Consider the following 20697-nt stretch of genomic DNA (forward strand, 5'->3'; position numbering starts at 1 on the left):
TACTAGTAAGTGTACTTGATGACTTAGGTTAATTAGATTGGAGGTGTTTGCACCTCAATCTTTCTGAAATGAACCCCCAACTTAAGTCCATCAACATGCAAGTTAGTTGGGAATAAGGTTGAGTTCATGTTTATAAACAAAAGTTGTCAAAGATAAAAGTTTTACAAAAACAGAATTTTAATCCAACTTTAGACCTCAAATATTATGGTGTTCCAACTTAGTTTACCATGGTAAACTTGTGGAAACATTCCTAGAGGTTATCCAAGTTGAATAGAAGAAGAAAACAAGAAGAAATGATGAAGGAAGTGAGCTGAAAGCTCACTTGAACACTTAGAACTTTCTGTCCAACTTAGAGAATTTCTTGATGATTTTGGAGCGTTTGAGGGTAATTTGGAGTTGTCGAAAGTGAAAATATGTTAGAGGATGCTTGGTTTTATAAGGGAAAATTAGGGTTGTTGTTTTTAAGAGGTTAGAAGGAGATTGGAGGTAAAAAGAAGTGGAAAAGGGTGAAACCCGATTGAGGAAAAAACTCAACTATGGATTGATATTGGTCGAGCCATGCGACCAGGCAACCCTTCCCTTTATGACGTTTTCTTGTATTTTGACTTGTTTTCAAGTATGGAACGTGTTTGTAAGTATGTGATAAGTATCGTGTATGTGTGATCGATAATTCAAGCGTATAATAAGTCTCGGTTTGCATGCAAATGTATATTTGACAATTGATTGCACAACACATAAGGCTATAGGGTGTGGGGGTCATTATTGGGACATGATTTGCCACCTAGGAACATGAATGGAAGGCTACACCACCCCCTTGATTGATCCTCCATGGTTTGCATGGATTAAACCATGGCAACCATGGTCCTCCTTTCCATTTTTCAACAAATCATTTCCTTTTTTCTTTAGTCAAAGATAAATTAAAATAAATATGGGGCTAGTGGTTTAGGTCATAACCACACCCTTAGGGTAGTGGTTTTGGATGGTGGATTAGAGATGGGTTACATGGCACTAACATGGAGGGTCATGGTGGTCATGAGGGTCATGACCACACCCTATAGCCTAAGTATGAGTTTAATAATATTATTGTAAACATGAATTTCCATTATGATCAGTCTTGGATTACAAGTTTGGAAGTGATATACGAATAGAAGTTTCTAAAAATAGAAATATGAATACAACTTTTTAAATATGGAAAGTACAGAAATGCGAAGCATTACAGGGGGTGGGGGTTTAGGTTTTTGGGTGGTGGGGGGCTCATTGTTTGTTTTGAGTTTATTTTGGCTGTGTTCACAAGTGCTTCTAGTGGTTCCCATGATAAGTGGTGTTTCCCGCATGAAAAATAAAAATAAAAACATAGCTGTGTAAAACACAATGAACATAACATAAAACACAGTGAGTATTAAACTAAAAACACAATGGAAAGTAGACTAAAAACACAACTGACAGCAAATAAAAAAAACACAATGGATAGCAACTAAAACACAATGGGCAATAGACTAAAAACACAATGACAACAGACTAAAACACAATGAACAACAGACTAAAACACCATGCATAGTAGAATAAAAACACAATAAACAACAGACTAAAACACAATGGATAGCAGACTAAACACAATGATCAGAACCTATAACACAATATATAGAAAACTCACCTAGTAAAAAAACAATAAGCAGAACCAATAACATAATGTATAGAAAACCCAAATATAACACCATCTTCATTGTATTATACGCTGTGTTATAGGTTCTGACAATAAAAACACAATGGACAGATCCTAAAATAACATTGTCTTACAAGTTTTAATAATAACACAATATATAGGAACCCTAGTAAAAGACGTAATGACCAAAAGTCAGTTGAAAAACACAATGACCACAACCTTTAACACAATGTAGGGGTGTGCAAATTGCGGTTCGGTTTGGCTTTTACCTTTAACCATAACTATAACCGCCAGCTTCAGCTATGGAATTTCCTTAACCGTAATCATAACCGAACGTCGATTTCGGTTAATCGGTTATATAGGTCGAATTCCGGCTTTGATTGTGGGATTTCCTTAGCCATAACCGTTAGCTTCGACTATGGTTCAGTTTCGATTAATTTTGGTTAGTTAATCACGTCAGGTTTGAGCAAGAATTTGGACTTAACGAACATAAAAAAAGAATCGATGACAAAACGTAAGTTGCTAAAAAATCGCAGTGCCATGATCATGCACTTCAAATGTACACAATGAAACATAACTAAATCGCTTAGGCATCACCGTATTATTTGGCTCCATCAATACTCTTAGTTAATTATCAGTCCCTTTCATATTACTTTTGCCCCGTAATTTCATATTGTAAACATATTAGGACATTACTGTCTTAGTTACAATCGAATTTATAAAGAAACAAAGACTAATAAAAAACCATTAACATGTATAAATGAGTCAAATTTCACATAATGATTATATTTCAAAGCTTTTAAAACTAATTATATAACATAAAAACCTTCGGTATATAGGTTTCTTTTATGTGTATAAAGAGTGTGTGCATGTATATTTTAACTATAGATATATTTTAAAAGTGCGTTTTATTTTTTTCAGTTTGGGTCGGTTAACGTTTGGTTATGAGACACCCTTAACCATAACTATAACCAATCTATCAGTTAAGCAAATAATCTTAACCATAACCGTCGCTTATTCTCAATTATCGGTTAGTTCGGTTCAGTGACGATTCAACTATCGGTTAATTTCGGTAAACGGTTAAGGTTTGCTTACCCCTAATGTCACAATGCATAAAACCCAATAAAAACATAGTTTTTTTTTATTTTATTTGTATATAGCAGTATCATACTCATATTAAAGATAAAAAAACGCTCATTGTTATGATGATTTAAAAAAAATACCGTATGAAAAAGTTATGAACGTTTTAAAATAATGAAAGAATTGACACTTTTCTTACATACGAAAAGAGAAATTCAACAAAGGCATGCCCATATATCTAAATGATTTAAACCCTCCGGATAATGAACTAAAAATTTTCTCACCCTTTTTATTTATTTTGCATTACATGCCCATATATATCTAAATGAACCCCTTTGAGTTGTAAAGTTAGAACTTTGATTATTCTATTGTTTTAGATTTTTATTAGACGGGTGTGATCATGATCCTCATTATCATCATGATCCTTCACATAGACGTCATGTCACCCACATCTAATTCACCATCCAAAATCACTACCTTATGTGTCATAACTCAAACCACCATCTCATTTATTATTTTAATTTATTTTTTATGAAAAGGTGGCCCGTGGTAAACGTGGTTAGAGATGGGCATAATAACCGGTTCCAAACCCGACCCGGTAGAACCGACCTAGAACCGGTTCCAGTTCCTACCCGACGTATAGAAGAACAGATTCCGGGGTTCAAAAAACCCATTGGTTCCTACCCGGTTCCATATTTTATAAATAAAATCGGTTCCTACCCGGTTCCAACCCGAAACCGGTTCTAAAAAGGACAAAAAGGTAATTATTTGTTTTATTAGTTGTATTCATGCCTGCTAGCTTTTTGCAGTAGCTATAATGACTTGTACCATGCTTAATGACTTGTACAACCCATCATGTCATGTATGCACTGTACTATAACTTAACTGGCCACCCTGTTATGCTTAATGACTTGTACAGCTGTAAACCCACTGAAACAAGTTTTCAATTAATTTATATTATATATATACGGAAGTCAAAAAACATGTTTTACCAACATTTCCTTTATTTATCAAAATGTTTCGTCTCTTTGTTCATCTTTCCAGTTTGCTCAAAACTAAAAAGGATGGTTGTAGTTCAGGTTTCTTAGTTTAAATCCTCCGTCCCTTCCTTCATATCCTAAGTGATTGCTTGTTTGAGATATGACTTATCGGGTCGGTTCGGTCTTTATCGGAATTTGTTTTTCTAGAATTTCGGTTTTTCTAGAATTCCGGTTCCAGTTACACTCGGTTCCACTCTACCCGAAACCGGTTCTTTTCTACCCGAAACCGGTTACACTCGGTTCTAGTTTTAATGCTGAAAACCCGGGTACGAACTGGAACCGGTTCCAACAAAAATCGGTTCCATTCACTCTCAATCAGGAACCGGGTACGGTTCAAAACCGTTTCCGGGTATAAAAAGGAACCGGATATGCCTATCTCTAAACGTGGTTCAATTCACACCAATCACCATAAATCGTTGAAAGGGGTGGTATAGCATTCCATTTATGTTTCTATGTGACGAATCATATTTCAACCATGATCCAAACACCCTTCAGCCTTGTATACCCATATATTTAAATGAACCGTTGTAAAGTTAGAACTTATTAGATTACTGCATATGTCTATTGCCTACGTCTTGATATAATAGGGCAAGATATTTAAAACATGAGTTGTGTTTGTAAAACAAGCTCATCCATACGGATGTAGTACATCCGTGGTTGTAAAACAAGGTTTCCAAGGCCGAGTACTCCCCGAGTAGTCGCTACAAGGTAGGCTGCCGATGCGATTTTCTTTGACTCCGCCTAATTACTTGGAGTCGGTAAAACGCGGCCAACCTCGACCAAAATTGGATCTAGTAGGTCAATTCGGGCCTAGTTTGACTTAAATAATAATAAAACATAATTTCTATGCCTATCATATTAAAGAATGAATATCGTTTTCACGTATTTTGTTATAAATATTAGTAAATTTTTTTGACATATATTTAATCTCCAAAAAGTAATTTCTTTATAATATAAAATGTCCGAGTACTCCTCGAGTACTCTCCGCCTAGACCGAGTACTCTCAACTCCCCAGTCGACTGACTAGGGAGCGTCTAGCGACTTTTGCAACCATGAGTACATCCACACAGACAGTGGCGGATCTTGCCCGTTGAACGTGCCAGGGCCGAAAGACACGGACACTAAAAAAACCCGGGCAAGCCCGGGCCAAACATAGTATATATATAAAAAATTTCGATCGAAATGCGGAAAATTAGCACTACGGCCGAAAAACTTGCCCGGACCGTGGCCCGGCCAGGGCTCTTCTAAGATCCGCCCATGCACACAGATGTAGCTCATCCGCCACATACGCACGGATGAGAAGGTTCGTACCAACGTACATCTTAGTATTGTTTTAGATAATATTCTTAAATAATAATTTTGTATCCCCCTCCTCCATTCTCAACCGCATCCTACCCTACCCTACAAATAAGATTTGCTACATGTATTTTTAACCACTTGTTCCTCATTAGTTATTATAAACATTTACTTTTTCAACACCACCCTAATCACATGCAAATCTCCCTGCATGTATGGACGTCACATTACAACCATAAACACCTAAATAACAACAAACAACAATTCCCCTAATAACATCGTCCCAAACAATCACAACAAATCTCTAATGGGTTTGAAAAATCTGTTAAACCGGAAGAAAAAGAAGAAAAGTGGAGAAAACAACAGCACACACGACCAAAACCGCGAAGAAGAACCCACAAATCCGACAACAAAATCGACGCCAGAGGCATCGCGTACCAAACCATTAGATTCTAGAGTCCGAATCGAGGAGGAGTTAGAACAAGTTTTCAAAAAATTCGACGTAAATGGTGATGGGAAAATATGTGCATCCGAATTGGGATCAATAATGGGAAGCTTGGGACACCACCCGACGAATGAGGAGCTACAAAATATGATTAAGGAGGTTGATGCCGATGGTGACGGGTTTATAAACTTGGAGGAGTTTATAGAATTGAACACGAAGGACATTGATTCGACTGAGGTGTTGGAGAATTTGAAAGACGCGTTTTCCATTTTTGATATTGATAAAAATGGGTTGATAACCGCAGAAGAGTTGTTGGATGTTTTGAAGAGTTTGGGGGAGAATTGTACCATCACCGATAGTCGAAAAATGATCGCTGGAGCAGATCGAGATGGTGATGGTATGATCAACTTTGATGAGTTTAAAGATATGATGAAGATGGGTTCACATTTTGATTCCAAAGGGTTGGGGAAACAAGAAATTGTTGAAGATTAGTTGTTTAATTTGTTTCTTTGATTTTTACTATATTTATTTATGGTGGTCTAGATTTGAATCTTTTGTTTGTTATGAATCTGATTTGTTAGATTTTTTTTTTTTTTTTAGTTTGATAATTCGTGTACTAGATGTGTTAGTTATGGTTATTTTTTAAATTTTCATGTTAAAAGTGTTATATGATTTTGACACAAATTTTCATGTTAAAAGTGTTATATGATTTTGACACAATTGCGGAGACCAAAACGTTAAGTGACTGTTTGTATGAACCGATGAACACTTTTTTCTTTAGAGGCGGATACTCGGATGGCGATATTTGCGCTTGGTCTCTTTTTCGGTTCATGCAACGGTTAAGACGGTCCTTGCTCTGTCTTCCGCTCTACTTTTGAAGGGTTCATCGATTTCATAGGGTTTTAGTGGCGCTTCCCTTTGTTGAGATTGCTAGGATATGGCTTTACGCCATGGACTCGAGTTTCTGGTTGGAAGTTGCTAAGGTTGTTTATAAGAACTAGTTCAATTCTTAAATGGTGATAGTTTAACTATCAATCAGTAATCAAATGAAACTTGTAACCAGAAAGTACTATCATTTGATGTATAGAAACTATTTTTATTGATAACTTGACTATTTCCATAATCAATTTTTTTTTTTTTTTTGTGTAAAGGGCATTGCCTTTGCAAATTGTATTATATAAATGAATGAAAAATACAAAGGAAAGGCCCAAATAAAACTAACTACCAAGCTCTACTTTTGAAGGGTTCATCGATTTCATAGGATTTTAGCGGCGCTTCCCTTTGTCGAGATTGCTAGGATATGGCTTTACGCCATGGACTCGGGTTCTGGTTCGAAGTTGCTAAGGTTGTTTGTTATAAGAACTATTTCAATTCTTAAATTGGTGATGGTTTAACTATCAATCATTAATCAAGTAAAACTTTTATAAATTAAGTTCTATTATTTGATGTATACAAAACTATTGCCATAATCAAAACCATTGCTTTAGAACTTGCAAATTGTATTATAAGTGAATGAATGAAAAATACAAAGGAAAGGCACTACGCTAGACTAGAGCTGCACAAAAATGGGTTTTTTAATACCGGGGTACTAGTATGACCAGGTTTAGAATTTTTGGGTATTGTCAATACCTGGGTCAGGTTCGGGTCCGGGTATTGGCCAGGAAATCCATACCCTGTGTACCCGGGTAGGGTTCGGGTTTGTGTTTTTAATACCCGGGTATTAAATACCCTATTTTTGGGTACTGGTAGGGTTCGGAGATGAATCAGGTATTAAAAACCCGCATAGGGTATTCAAAAAGCCTGGTGCACTGAAAAGAAACAGAAGATGTTTAGTGTAGCTTTTTCTTATTTGACATCATAAACAACATGCAATCCCCAATGGCTCTATCAAGGTATCCACTATCAGTTTGCCGCCAAACTATTTTTTTGTAGCTTTTTGTTGTTCTGAAAAGAAACAGAACAAGCCCCCAACGGCTATATTACTGTTAAAAAATGATCATAAAAGGCTCTTGTGAACATATCATGCAGTCCAATGGTCATACCCGGTTCCGGTTTTTTTAAACGAGATGTGGGTATTATGTAAACCCGGGTATGGGTATTTCGAAAACTCAGGTATTCTGAAAACCGGGTATGGAACGGGTACAAAAAAACCTGATTACGGGTTCGGGTTCTGTGAAGGATATACATACCCGATCCCTACCCTACGGGTAGAGTCGGGTTCAGGTATAAAAAAAAACCCGGTTTTTAAAATACACGGGTCCGGGCTTTTTGTGCACCTCTACGCTAGACCAGAGACATGTACCGAAGATCTAGCCCAAATAAAACTAACTACCAAGCCTAACAAATATGGGCTTTTAAAAGCCCGATTTAGCTATGGCCCTTAAATGGATGCAAAATCTAGTCTTAGCCTCTTAGAAATGGACGTAATCCTATGTCTTAAATCAACGGGCCAACACAAGCCCATGACATAGTACCAACTACCAAATATACCTCTTACTTTGGGCCCAACACAAAGCCCTAGACTAAGAATACCCAATTAACTAATTCACCATATCCGCTTACAAACAAAAAATTAAAAATAAAATAAAATTCAAGACTTGTTAAAAAATGCTTAGGGTTGCTCTTGATTGTTGTTTGATCAGGGGCGGACCTAGGTTATAGCCTGGGTGGGCGGGCGCACCCCTTGAAAAGAAAATTTTAGTGTATTTTATAGGCAAAAATCCCGACCGCACCCCTTAAAATGTTGGTTAAAACCCACGTTCGCACCTCCAGTTTCTGAGTCCGCCACTGTGTTTGATGGCTTCCCATAGGTCCACATCAATCTTGTTTGATAACAAACACCATAACAACCCATAAACATGCATGTTCCCTCTCTAACCGTTTTAACCACCAAGTAACAGAGATGAGCAAATCGGTACCGGGTATCGGTACCAAACCGATACCAAATTTACTGAATCAGAATATTTTCGGTATGGATTCAGTACCTAATTTTAACATTTTTTAGTATCAGTTGGTATCGAGCTCATCCTTACCATAGAATGAAGGAAGCACATATATGTTCTATCTACCACCTAGGATTGAAGGGAGCACATATGTGGTTCATCTCAAACCATCCTAACTGTATATCACCATGTTCACACGGATTGCCAGCTTGGCAATTCTCACAAATAAAGAGGCACAGCTTTGTAGGGCCCTGGGGCGCCCGATCCTTCGAACTTTTCGCTCAGTAGTGTCCGGTATGTGGTTTTCGTATAGAATTTTTTAGGTATATACGTTTTCAACCCCCGATCGAAAATCTCAAGCTTCGCCACTGCACAAATAGTCACGGTTTTGGATCGCCTACCACGATGACTATATTGGCTCGTTTTGTTACCCCAAAAACCATTCCAACTTCATGGAAACTTGATAGGGTTTATCTATTAATTTGTGAATTAAGGTCGTTGCTTTTTCTATAGTTTGACACCTTTAATTTAAATTGTAGCCATATTCAAAAACCTTAATGACTCCCAACATCTTTTAATTTGATATACTCTTTACTTTACCTATTTTACTTTCACATGTGTCTATATGTCTAAAAGTTATAATTTAAAGTGACATCCTTTCATATGACAATTGTTTATAGCTTTAATCAGAAGTGTTTATAATACGGCATGACCGGTTTTTATAAACATGTTAAACCGGATTGCACACAACGATCGGGAAATAACAAATCAAACCAGTCGGATTGAGTTGGTCGGTTGGTCGAACCAACCCGGTTTGGCCATTTGACGTTTTGGTTTGAACAAGGTTTATTTTTGTTTCAAAATCATTTTTGTGTATTAGTTTTTTTATCTGTCCAAAGATGATTCAAATTATAAAGCATATTTACTACTATATATTTTACAAAAGGAAAAAATATATATGTTTTATTTGTCCAAAGATGATTCAAATTGTAGAGCATATTTACTACTATATATTTTACAAAACGAAAAAATATATATGTATAAAAAATAGTAAGAGATAGATAGACCACCTATTCGGTTCGGTTTACAATACAAGTTTCAAGTATTAAACTGCACCAAACCTAGGGGTGCAAACGAGTCGAGCGACTCGAGATCGGCTCGAGAAAATTCTTGAAACGAGCCGAGCTTCACCCTCATCGAGCACGACCCGAGCTGGTGCTTAAAATAAAGCACATTTATTTAGAGCTCGCCAGGCTCGTCGAGCCTTAGTGTAATATAATTTTTTATTAATATTTAATAACATTTACCCTTTTATTTAAAGTTGTCTAGTAAATGAGCCGAACTTATTTAAACTTGTTTATGACCCGAGCCCGAACCTAAAAATTAGTTTGTTTAGTAAACGAGCCTAAGCTTCACTTATCGAGTTCGCGAGCCTAACCAAATATTATTTACAATTTTATATTATTTTTATTTAATATATTAATTAATAGATTACAAACGAGCTCGAGCTTGAGAAACTACCAATGAGCCAAGCTCGAGCTCTCATAAGTTAATCGAGCTCGAGCCTAATCGAGTTTGGCTCAACTCGGCCGGTTTGCAGCCCTAACCAAACCAATTAAACCGAACCGAACTGAACTGAACCAAACCATTTATATACCAAGTAATAGAGTTAAATGCCTAGTTGGTCTCTGTGGTTTGTAGATATAGCAGAGTTGGTCCCAAGGCTTCAGTAATTACAGAGTTGGTCCCGGTAGCTGTAACTTTTGCACTCGTGTGGTACTTATCACTAACTTATGTTAAATTTCTTAGTTAAGTATGTGCGAAATTACTATATTCCCCCCCCCCCCCCCAAAGAGTTAAAAAAAATACAAAAAACATAAATCACATTGCTCCCTCTACTAGGTCTCTCCCTCTCCTTAGTTCTTTCTCTTCTCAAACACCTACCACGTACCCCGACCACCACCATATACCTTCTGCCTCCTGGAGTAAATTACAAAATTTGTCTTTTATGTTTATATCAAATCGCAGACGGTGTTCTTTGGCTTTAAAATTGATGAGTTTTGTACTTTATGTTCAAAATATTGCATGTAACATCCTTTGGCCCTAACCAAGTTAATTTTTCTTGTTAAATCTGGTCACCCAAGGGTATTTTAGTCTTTTAATATATCTATATAATATTATTTAAAAACAAAAAAAACATATTATATATATCTATAAATATAAGTTTTTAATTTTTCATGTTTCAAAATATTGCATGTTACGTCCTTTGGCCATGCCGATACTGACCAGAAGTCCCCTACAGAACACGACTAATCCCAATAGTTTGATTTAAGTTACGAATAAGGATGCACGTTTCTACTTTTGGTTTGGCTAGGGGGTGTGGTTTAAAGCCCCTAGGGGCTTTATTACGCCATGTCAGATCCACCTAGGCGCCACGTCAGATCCACCTAGGCGCCATGTCAGAGCCACCTAGGCGCCACGTCATGTGAGGGGCTTTAAAGCGCATCCCTTTAACTTGCATGCAATAGTTTAAAGCCTGCATATTAAACAAATTAAAAGATTTGATTGGTTGAAAAAAATTGGCCCCACCTGCACACCCCTTTAGCGCTCGTTAGTGTGTTGGCGGGCCATCAATGGGCCCACTCTTTGGCGGGCAGGGGGTGAATGTGGGGCGCTAACGAAGATGATATGACCAGGGACACTATACCATACCCCCTAGCCTTAGACAACGTTAATTTTTAACTCAACCATACATGTGCCTATCTTTATTATCTTTTTAATTTTTAACCCAAATTTTTTTATCTTTTCTAATCTAACCTAACAACGGTTTTACTTTCAAATTTGGTTTCCTATACTGTTCACATTTCGTAAAATTTTATTTTACGTTTTATTGTAATTTTTGCGAGTAAACACGGTGCAAAGTTCGTTCGTGGTTCAACGTTTGTATGTTTTGTTTTACGCTTCGTTCTAAATTTTGTTAGTTAACATGGCGCAACATGCGTGTGTGGTTCAACGTTTATATGTCATCTATTTTCCCCGTTTTACAAGTTCGTCACAATGCACAGGGTCCTAAATTAACTTGTTATTTTTTGTGTTTTGCGTTTCAATCTAACTTATCCGCATTAACACTCCGCCACTTCAGTATTGATGGTCACTAGCAATGGTGTGACACTAGTACTATTTGTCACAATTTTATACACTCACCACATACGGTGAGAGCTTAATACTAGTTTTATTTCATTTGAGAAAAGATGATTCAAATCATAAAGCATATTTACTACTATATATTTTACTGAATGAAAGGCCAGTTCCAACTTCCAAGTATCAAACTGCCTCAAACTGTTGAACTGAATCGAACCGAGCCGAACTATTTATACCATGTAATATTTAAACGTAGTACTAAGCTACTTCCTCTAGGCAAATTGGATTTAAATAATCCCAACTTTCTCAATTTGGCCGATAATAATCACAACTCAGTTATTTGCCGATAATAATCCGAACTGGTCCACTTTTGGCCGATAACAATCTGCGTTAAAAATAGCTTAACGGAGTTAAGTTTTTTTCCGAATTACAAAGCGATGTTTTAGGGCTTTTGATTAGAATAAGGATACGAGTTGATTGATGTACAATTTACATCGAAATGCTGCCCCAAACGATGAAAACGATGCTTCAATTCGGGTGTTTAAACTTCCAATTAACAAAAATCAAGTCGTTGGAGCACCATTTTGAGGTAAGTTTTACATAAATCGACTCGTATACTTGTTCTAATCAAAATCTCTAAAACATTGGTTTGTGCTATTTTTAACGACGGATTATTATCGACCAGAATTGACCGGTTCGAATTATTAGGCTCCACGGTATGGAGGATCGTCACCCATCGTCACCAATCCTCCAGCCATTTCGCCCCCTCGTCGCCGAACCTCAAGCTTCCTCCCCGTCGACTTGTGGACGTCGAGGACGATCCACTACAAGACAAAAACACACTCAATAAACCCTCAAATCCAAAATCAAACACTTCTCCTTCTCCGATCTGGTTCCTTTTCCGGTCTGGTTACTTCTCCAATTGTGTTGGTTGAGACCAACGTCATTGTTTAAATTGAACGGTTGAAAGATCCTCTTCACCTTCTCCGATCTGGTTCCTCTGGTAGCCATTTGGTTGAAGTTCTGTGATTTTGGGTTTGTGAGTGTTGATAAAGATGGGAACTTTAGCAGAAAGGGGTTTGAGCAGTTGATTTGAAAGATGAAGAACCTTATCTGACTTTAGGGTAATGAGCTCCGCCGACTTAGGCCCACTGTTGATTATTCCAGTGACATTTCTTCTTATCCGCTGTTTTTTGCTAAGGTATATTGGTTTTAAGTTTAGTTACTGTTTTGAATGTTTATGTTTAAAGTATTATGATAAGGTATATTGGTTTTAAGTTGGTTTTGGAGGTTAATTTGTGTTGTTGTTTGGTAATTGAAAGTGAATGTGTGATCAGATGAACTGCATTTTGTGGGTGTTGATTAAGAACTAAAATTGGGGCTTTTTGTGATGGTTGATCAGATGCAAAGCATCAATCTTGTTGTTGATTTGTGGGGTAGGATAAATTAAAAAGTAGATAAATTAAAAAAAATAAGATGTTGGGGTAGGATCATCCTCCCATTTCCGGTGTTTTACCATGGCGGATCATTCTCTAACGCCATGGGGTGTGGGGTCATGGACTGGAACATTATTTCCACATAGGACCATTAATTAAATGGCATACCATCCCCCTCTTTGATTGATGGTGGTTCCCATGGATTAAACCGTGATTACCACGACCCTCTCATTTGATAACTTTAACACAAAAATAAATTAAAAAAATAAAGGGGATAGTGGTTTGGGTAATGACCACACCTTCAGGGTAGTGGTTTTGAATGATGGATTAAAGATGGATGATGTGTGCTTATGTGGAGGATCATGGTAGTCATGAGGGTCATGACCACACCTTATAGCCTAAGGAACTATGATGTGGTGCGTACATGACATATCATTCTCGAAGAAAGGACCATCACCGTACCGCATATCAGCTGTGATTATTACAAGACAGGTCGAGAAGATTGAGATTTGCCTTTCCTCTATTGTTCCCGCCAAACAAAGTTGTAGTCAATCGATCATACCAAATGCTAAACCACATATCCAAAACCCTAAAATCATTACCCAAACCCCCAAATTCATTGCCAACAATCTCTCATTTCCACACACGAAACAAAACCCTAATCTCCAATCCCGCAATAGATTTCATCTTGAACGAATTTGACGACCTTCAATCACCCAATCATGTTAATAACAATAATAATAATAACAACAACCCACCACAACTTGCAACAAAACCCACAGAACCAGAAGCTGAATCTGTATCTTCTTCGAGCATTTATGTTTCGCATAAGTGGCCCGAATGGATTGGGTTGATGGAGAAGTTGATGAAATATGGGTACTTTGATGGTGTCAAGAATCCGTTTGGAAGTGGTGGGTTGGTTGATGGGAAGAGTTGGAATCGTATTCGGACTGCTTGTCTTAAGTTTGCGCGTGATCGGGTTGATTTGATGAGGTATATTGGGTGTTTTGTATTGTTGGTTTGTTATGGTTTTTGATGCACGCCAAGTGTTTGATAAAAATCCTATGTGAAATTTCTTGGTTTCGGTTGGCATTTAAATTTGAGTTTTAGAGGTAGGGGGTGAATGAAACCGAAATAACTGAAATATAGCTGGAATAACTGACGTGACCGAACGAAACCCAATAAAGAACCGATGGTTTGGTTTTACGTTTTAAATAAAAACCGATTTTTTGGTTCGGTTTTGCTATATCTCTGAAAAGGGTGTTACGTACCAAACAAGAGAACTCAACCCAAAAGACTAGTCTGATGGATGAGAGATATTTGGTATATAAACCCCACATTAGTTGCCCATACAGCCAATGTGGGACAAGTCCGATACCTTGCAATGGTCTTAGTCCGTAACAAAACTGAACTAAACGAATTTGAATTGAACCGAAAAAACCGAAAACGAATGGTTATCAAAGAAAATCCAAAAACTGAATTTTTCGGTTTTTTGTTCAGTTTGAGCCCAAAAACGACCCATGAACACCTATATAGGGGGGTCTAGCCAAGTTTTGCGAAAGTGAAACTGGCTGCATAACTACGAAATTAGCTGGGAAAAAAACAGCTGAGTTTGAAATCCTGATAATGGAATTCGGGTTTATACTTACTGTTTCTTTCTTTGTGTTCAGCTGCTTCATGGATAGAGATATAGAGATGATTGCAGGATCCGGCTGTCCCAGCACAGACAGAAAAGTTGTCAACTCGGGTAAACGCTTAAGGGCACACTTGGGCATTGATGAAGGAAATGTATGCACAAATCTTTTTTTCTTAATGTTTGATGATAATCGTTTACAATGGCCGTGTTCGTAGTCAGTGGCGGAGCTTGAGCGAAAAAATCAGTGGGGGCCAGACTCGTAAAAATCAAATATTTTACACTACAAAAAAAAAAAAATCGGTAAAATTAACACTACAAGCGAAAAATCAGTGGTGGCCGGGGCACCCCCGGGCCACCAATAACCTCCGCCAGTGTTCGTAGTTTGGCGGGTCAAAACCGACACATACCCAAAGATTTGACATGAACCCAAACACGCCAAGGACCTCGAAATTTGTGAGACAAATGAACCCGAACATGACAAGAATTTTCGCAAGTTGACACGAACACAACCCCTTTCACCATTAAATTTGTTTTACTTTATTTTTGTTTTTTGCATATTTTACAGTTTACAACCAAAAATACAAATGTATATAAAATAGTTACATTTAAACTATAAACCTAGTGCTTATTCGTCTTTTATCCTATAAATTTTGGCATAAATTACCCAATCTGTTTAAGTTATGACATCAAATATATTTATTTTTAAATTTATAAAAATAAATGGGTTAATTTAAACGGGTCAACCTATGAACCCGCAAGTCCAACCCTAACACGAGGTTCACAAGTCGCCCTGAAACTGACCAGAACCCATTTAGACTACATTACAAAATATATTGGATTTTGTATTCAACAAGGAATGATTTTGCAGGTTTGCAGCTCCTGCAATCTAAGGGGAAACTGTGAGAGGGCATATGTAAAAGCACATGAAGATGAATGCGGTCACACTGTGGACGTCATGCGTTTTGTACTCACATACGCCCTTGATAATAACAAACAGTTTATCAACAAACAACTTGAAGAAGCAATAAGAAGTTTAACTAAAGATATGGTGAAATTTAGCAAGAATAAACTTGATATCGATCCTTCTAAGCGGGGCCCGCCTGCTCCGAGAAGTCCAGCTCAGCAGCAAGAACACCAATCAAGTAGTTTTACTATCCATGGCGGTTGGAGTTGCTCCAGGTAGTTCAAAACGGATATCTTTGTTGCATAATATAGTGCAAATAGCATGAAATAGAAACGAACTTCACATTTTTTTTTTCGGGATTTTAGCAACTAACTTTAAATTATAATTAAAAGGAAATCAACTTACACTTTGTTGCCAATCTTAGCAACCAGGTTACATTTTATTACGACTTGGTCAATAGGTAGCGTATAAATTTTTGTTGACTTTTCAAATATCCCTAACGTTGCATTATATTTGGATAATGTTTTGAAAACTGGACAGGACCCGCCGGTCGGATTGGGAACCTGGGGTTCCCTAACGTTGCATTATATTTGGATAATGTTTTGAAAACTGGACAGGACCAGCCGGTCGGATTGGGAACCTGGGGTCTGACCGGTTCGATTCACCCAATCGACCGGTTTTGAGTCGAACCGGCCGGTTGGAACAGGAACCGGCGGTCGGACCGGAAAACTCGGCCGGTTGGACCGGATTTTTTTAGGGTTGAACTGGATTTTTATTAAAAAATTCAGTTTTACCATATTTATTTTTGTAAGATTTACGACATCACCCGGTTCTTACATGTGGTTCAACCGGTTTGATCGGCCTAACCAGTGGACCGGTAAGGAGACCGGTTCAACGTCCGATCCGGTTCTGAAAACATTGAATGGTGTGATAGTTATTTTTATTATTTAAGTATAAATTTGGAAAAAAAAAATCAAATTTTCAAGATTTTAAATAAATTTAAGAGTAAATTACTTTTTGAGTCCCTGTGTTTTAGTGGTTTTAACCACTTGAGTCCAAAATCAAAAAGTTTAACACCCTGATAGAATGTAAGCTGGTTTCTATTTTGCGCCTAATTTAAAGTGGTAGCTAAATTAGTAAAACATGTAAAGTTTGTCAATTATGTTTATATTTCGTGCCATTTGCTTATTTATATAATATTTGATATTCTTTCTGTGCTTGCATAAATCATTCTACACATCTATGATATACTAAAATTTGGCAGATGCAAATTCTTGAACTCCGCAAGAAACATCAAGTGCACGCAATGTGATGACGCATTTCAAGAAAGACTTCCAAGATCAAGGAACAATCGGGATCGTGTTCAGTTGAAGGGAGATTGGCTATGTATAAGGTATATTAAAGATTGTTTACATGTTCTTATTTGTTTTCTGATTTTGGATTTTTAATAGAGTAAATTACGTTTTTGGCCCCTGTGGTTATATCACTTTTACTATATTAGCCCAAAATAAGAATTCGTAACATATCTGCCCCCATGGTCTCTGTAACTAACCATTTTAGCCCCTAAGTCTAGAGATCATGGGGGCCAAACTATGGGGGCCAAAATGGTTAGTTATAGAGACCATGGGGGCAAATATGTTAAAAATTCTTATTTTGGGCTAATATAGTAAAAGTGATATAACCACAGGGGCCAAAAACGTAATTTACTCTTTTTAATATTTTGGGATATTGTTTGTAGAGGTAGAGGCCACTGAAATATGCAACTTTAATTATTAAGGTCGCCCGTATATTTAAACTACTTTACATGTCACCCAGTCTAAGCAGTTAATGCGGTAAAATATCGGATATCGGTCAAGGACTAATATTTGAGATATAGGTTATCTCGGTGGGATATCGGTAATTTTAATATCATGCAGAATTTATATTTATGGCAATTTAACACTAACAGTTCAGTATACTCTCCTACCATTAACAAGTTAACCTTCAACAACTTGCAAAACACTAACAATTGTCGCAAGTAGGAACTCATTAAGACTTCAAACACTAATAGCAGCAATAAGAAGAAAGATGAATGGTAGAACTAAGAAGAAATGTACTGATGTCGGGAAAATCGGTGATATGTCAGTAAAAAGTTAGTCAAATATCGGTCAATATCACTGATTAGCCTGTTTCGACATAACCTAATATAATGGATAACTGATGGTTCAGTTAATTATTTTTCATAACCGAATACTTTTGGTTACATACATTTACAAAACTGAATTAACCAAACTGAATATGTTTTGATATTCAGCCTTGTGTTTATTTACCCATTGTGTTCTATATATATATATATATGTTCTTCACAAATTTATCTCTTGCAATCATGACAGATGCAATTTTTTCAACTTTGCCAAGAACACTAGATGTTTGCAATGCCATACAAACCCGCCAAAAAGGCAACTCAATCCTGGGGAATGGGAGTGCGACTCGTGAGTTCTTTTTTCGCGTTTTTGTTTAATATAAAGTTTGAATTCACATTTAAAATCGCTCGTTTTGCAGATGCAATTACATAAACTTTAAAAGAAACATGGTGTGCTTGAAATGTGACCATAAGCGCGCAAAAGCATTCGATAATTCAACTCAGTTACAACGATGGAACTCGTAGTCAATGGATCAACTACAAGATTGAACGTTGTTGGGTATTGAAGTAGAAAGATAGGAAGAGTTTGTAAATAGAGTAAATTGCCAAAATGGTCCCTAAGGTTTGGTTATTTTTGCCACTTTAGTCCAAAACTCAAACCTTTTGAATCTGGGTCCCCGTGGTTTCAATTTTGTTGCCATTTTCATCCAAAATCAAAATTCGGTCAGATTTCTCAGTTAACATCCAATATTTTTGTTTTTTTTCCTCCCTTTTATAGAAGGGTAAAATGGTCAGATTTTTTTAATATGTTATAATAAAATGTTAAAAGACTATTTTGTCCTAAATTAAAAGGGAGAAAAAAGACAAACAAAACTGAATGTTAACTGAAAAAGCTTATCAAATTTTGATTTTGGATGAAAATGGCAACAACATTGAAACCACAGGGACCCATATTCAAAAGGTTTGAGTTTTGAACTAAAGTGACAAAACTAACCAAACCTCAGGGACCATTTTGACAGTTTACTCTTGTAAATATATAGAAGCGTGTTAATTTGAAGATAAGAAGTCAAGAACAGTGGGAATAATTACATGGTTGTTTTAATCAATTACATGGTTTACCTATTTTGCTATTTTCATACCTATTTTTTGGAAATTACACTATTGGTACCAACTTTTACAAAATAATTTCACTATTGGTACATTACAGGTACTAACAATGTAATTAATTCTACAACCATAGGTACTAATAGTGAAACAGTTTGTAAAATTTGGTACCAATAATGTAATTTTCAAAAAATAGGTATAAAAATAGCAAAATAGGCAAAACCATAGGTACTAAACCATGTAATAGATTCTTTTATTTTTTTTAGAAAGTTGTACTTGTTTTAGTTGTGGTTTGTTAATAATTTATTGAAAGGGGTAGTGGTGGTTTTTTTACATACTACGGTGCTACCTACACGCTCTTTTTCCTAGGTCTCTGAAGAAACACGGAACTAATTTTAGAGTTAATTAGTTTGGTTTATGTTCCTTTCATAAGGGTTAATCTTCTTAAACTTTTCTGACCTCCTTAATGGTTCGATCTTCCTGCAAAACAGAACATCGTTAGCTCGTTAAGAGGGGTATATGGGGGTTTCCCTTTTAACCAGACTCTAGCGTGAGAATAAGTATCTGCTTTGAGGAAATAAGTGTGTTAAGAGTGAGAGTGAAGAGAACATAATGAATTAACCTGTACTTGAAGGTCTCTATTTATAGCCGGAGAGGTGTAAGAGGAGTTGGGCTGATGGGCCTTGGGCTGGAAGGCGACAACTTAGAGGATATGTTATTTGTCTCACTGGTGTCGACCGTTAGTGTCTTCTAGAAGATCCCTAGTGCTGGTGCACCTTGATTGGAGCCACGTGTCCCTGTTGTCGGCCTTGTTGTCCCTCTGCCATCAGCAGGTAAGTGGAGATCGTGAGGCAGGTGTCGCCGCCCCCTGACTGGTGCCACGTTGACGTCCTTGTGTACTTATTGTCTCCCGCACGTTAGACGATCGTGGAGCACGATAAAGCACAGCCTGGTGGACGCTGAATGGCTCTTTCTTCTGCCACTTGTACCTTGAGTACTTTCTGAAGTGGCCTTGCGCTCTAACTCCTGCGCGACCCTTGCTGAGCACGTAACTAGCCCGCGCAGGGTTATGGATGCTGAAGGCTTTTATTGAGAATGTTAAGTGCTGAAATTGATGTTTTCTCTTGTTTGGACCTCGCGCGAGGTGAGTCTTTGTTTAAGTAACCCGCGCGAGTCTAAGATTGATCAGTTTGCTGAATAAGGAGTATGGTTCGGCGCGTGATCTGAAACAGGTTTGCGCGACTTTTTGGGATCATACCCCTTCAGACTCCTATGGGTGTTCATAGACCACGAAAATTGACCAAACTGACAAAGCAAGTCGTCTGGTTTAAGATCCAAACGGTTGATTTAGTGGTTCAACGGTCTAGTTTGGTTTGTAACTAACCAGACATGTGTCCTGAACATGTGTCTGTCCAAATGAATATGTGGTATTAGTGCATTTGAGAAAAGACCTGTTCTCATGTATATAACAAAAAAAAAAAAAAAAAAACCATTTTTTTAAAAATAATTACGAGTTCGAAAACCACCCATGACATATGAAGATAGGAATCTTCACTTTTTTTTTTTGTCTAATCTTGTTTTTGTCTTGTTAGGTTTTCACTTTTAAGTTTCTCTTAATTCATCATGAATAATAGAAAGATTTATATAACAAATATAAATCTTGATCTTTTTTATGGAACTATATATGTATTTTGATTGATTTTTTTATGGAACTATATATATTTTGATTGTTTTAAAATTTTAGAGTTAAATGTCGTGATTTGGCTCATTTTTGCCAGTTTAGTCCAAATGTTTCATTTTTCACTTGTGGGTCCAAAATTTTTTTATCGTTGCCATTTTAGTCCACTGGTTAACTTCATTCATTTTTTCTGTTAATAAGAAGGCCAAT

At 36.9% G+C, this 20697-nt stretch overlaps 2 protein-coding genes across 2 annotated transcripts; both read left to right on the plus strand.

The window, feature by feature from the left end:
* Positions 1 to 5043: 5043 nt before the first annotated feature.
* On the plus strand, positions 5044 to 6179 carry LOC110922095 (probable calcium-binding protein CML25). The gene has a single exon (XM_022166421.2). The coding sequence runs from the start codon at positions 5387 to 5389 to the stop codon at positions 6014 to 6016; it is 630 nt and encodes a 209-aa protein (XP_022022113.1). The 5' UTR covers positions 5044 to 5386; the 3' UTR covers positions 6017 to 6179.
* A 7346-nt stretch (positions 6180 to 13525) lies between these two features.
* LOC110923190 (zinc finger protein VAR3, chloroplastic) lies at positions 13526 to 19144 on the plus strand. Its single transcript, XM_022167356.2, has 6 exons — positions 13526 to 14036; positions 14714 to 14831; positions 15548 to 15858; positions 16848 to 16976; positions 17956 to 18054; positions 18125 to 19144. Exons 1-6 carry the CDS (start codon positions 13609 to 13611, stop codon positions 18228 to 18230), a joined length of 1191 nt encoding a protein of 396 aa, XP_022023048.1. The 5' UTR covers positions 13526 to 13608; the 3' UTR covers positions 18231 to 19144.
* Positions 19145 to 20697: the final 1553 nt, after the last annotated feature.

This window comes from Helianthus annuus, chromosome 17, assembly GCF_002127325.2.
Source record: "Helianthus annuus cultivar XRQ/B chromosome 17, HanXRQr2.0-SUNRISE, whole genome shotgun sequence".
In the NCBI taxonomy this organism is placed as follows: domain Eukaryota; kingdom Viridiplantae; phylum Streptophyta; class Magnoliopsida; order Asterales; family Asteraceae; genus Helianthus; species Helianthus annuus.

What these genes read in the sequence shown, in the direction of transcription:
- LOC110922095 (XM_022166421.2), top strand. Translation starts at nt 5,387, where the DNA reads ATGGGTTTGAAAAATCTGTTAAACCGGAAGAAAAAGAAGAAAAGTGGA.
- LOC110923190 (XM_022167356.2), top strand. Translation starts at nt 13,609, where the DNA reads ATGCTAAACCACATATCCAAAACCCTAAAATCATTACCCAAACCCCCA. An exon ending in TGGGCATTGATGAAGGAAAT is followed by an intron (nt 14,832 to 15,547) that starts GTATGCACAAAT and finishes ATGATTTTGCAG; the next exon opens with GTTTGCAGCTCCTGCAATCT. An exon ending in GGCGGTTGGAGTTGCTCCAG is followed by an intron (nt 15,859 to 16,847) that starts GTAGTTCAAAAC and finishes AAAATTTGGCAG; the next exon opens with ATGCAAATTCTTGAACTCCG.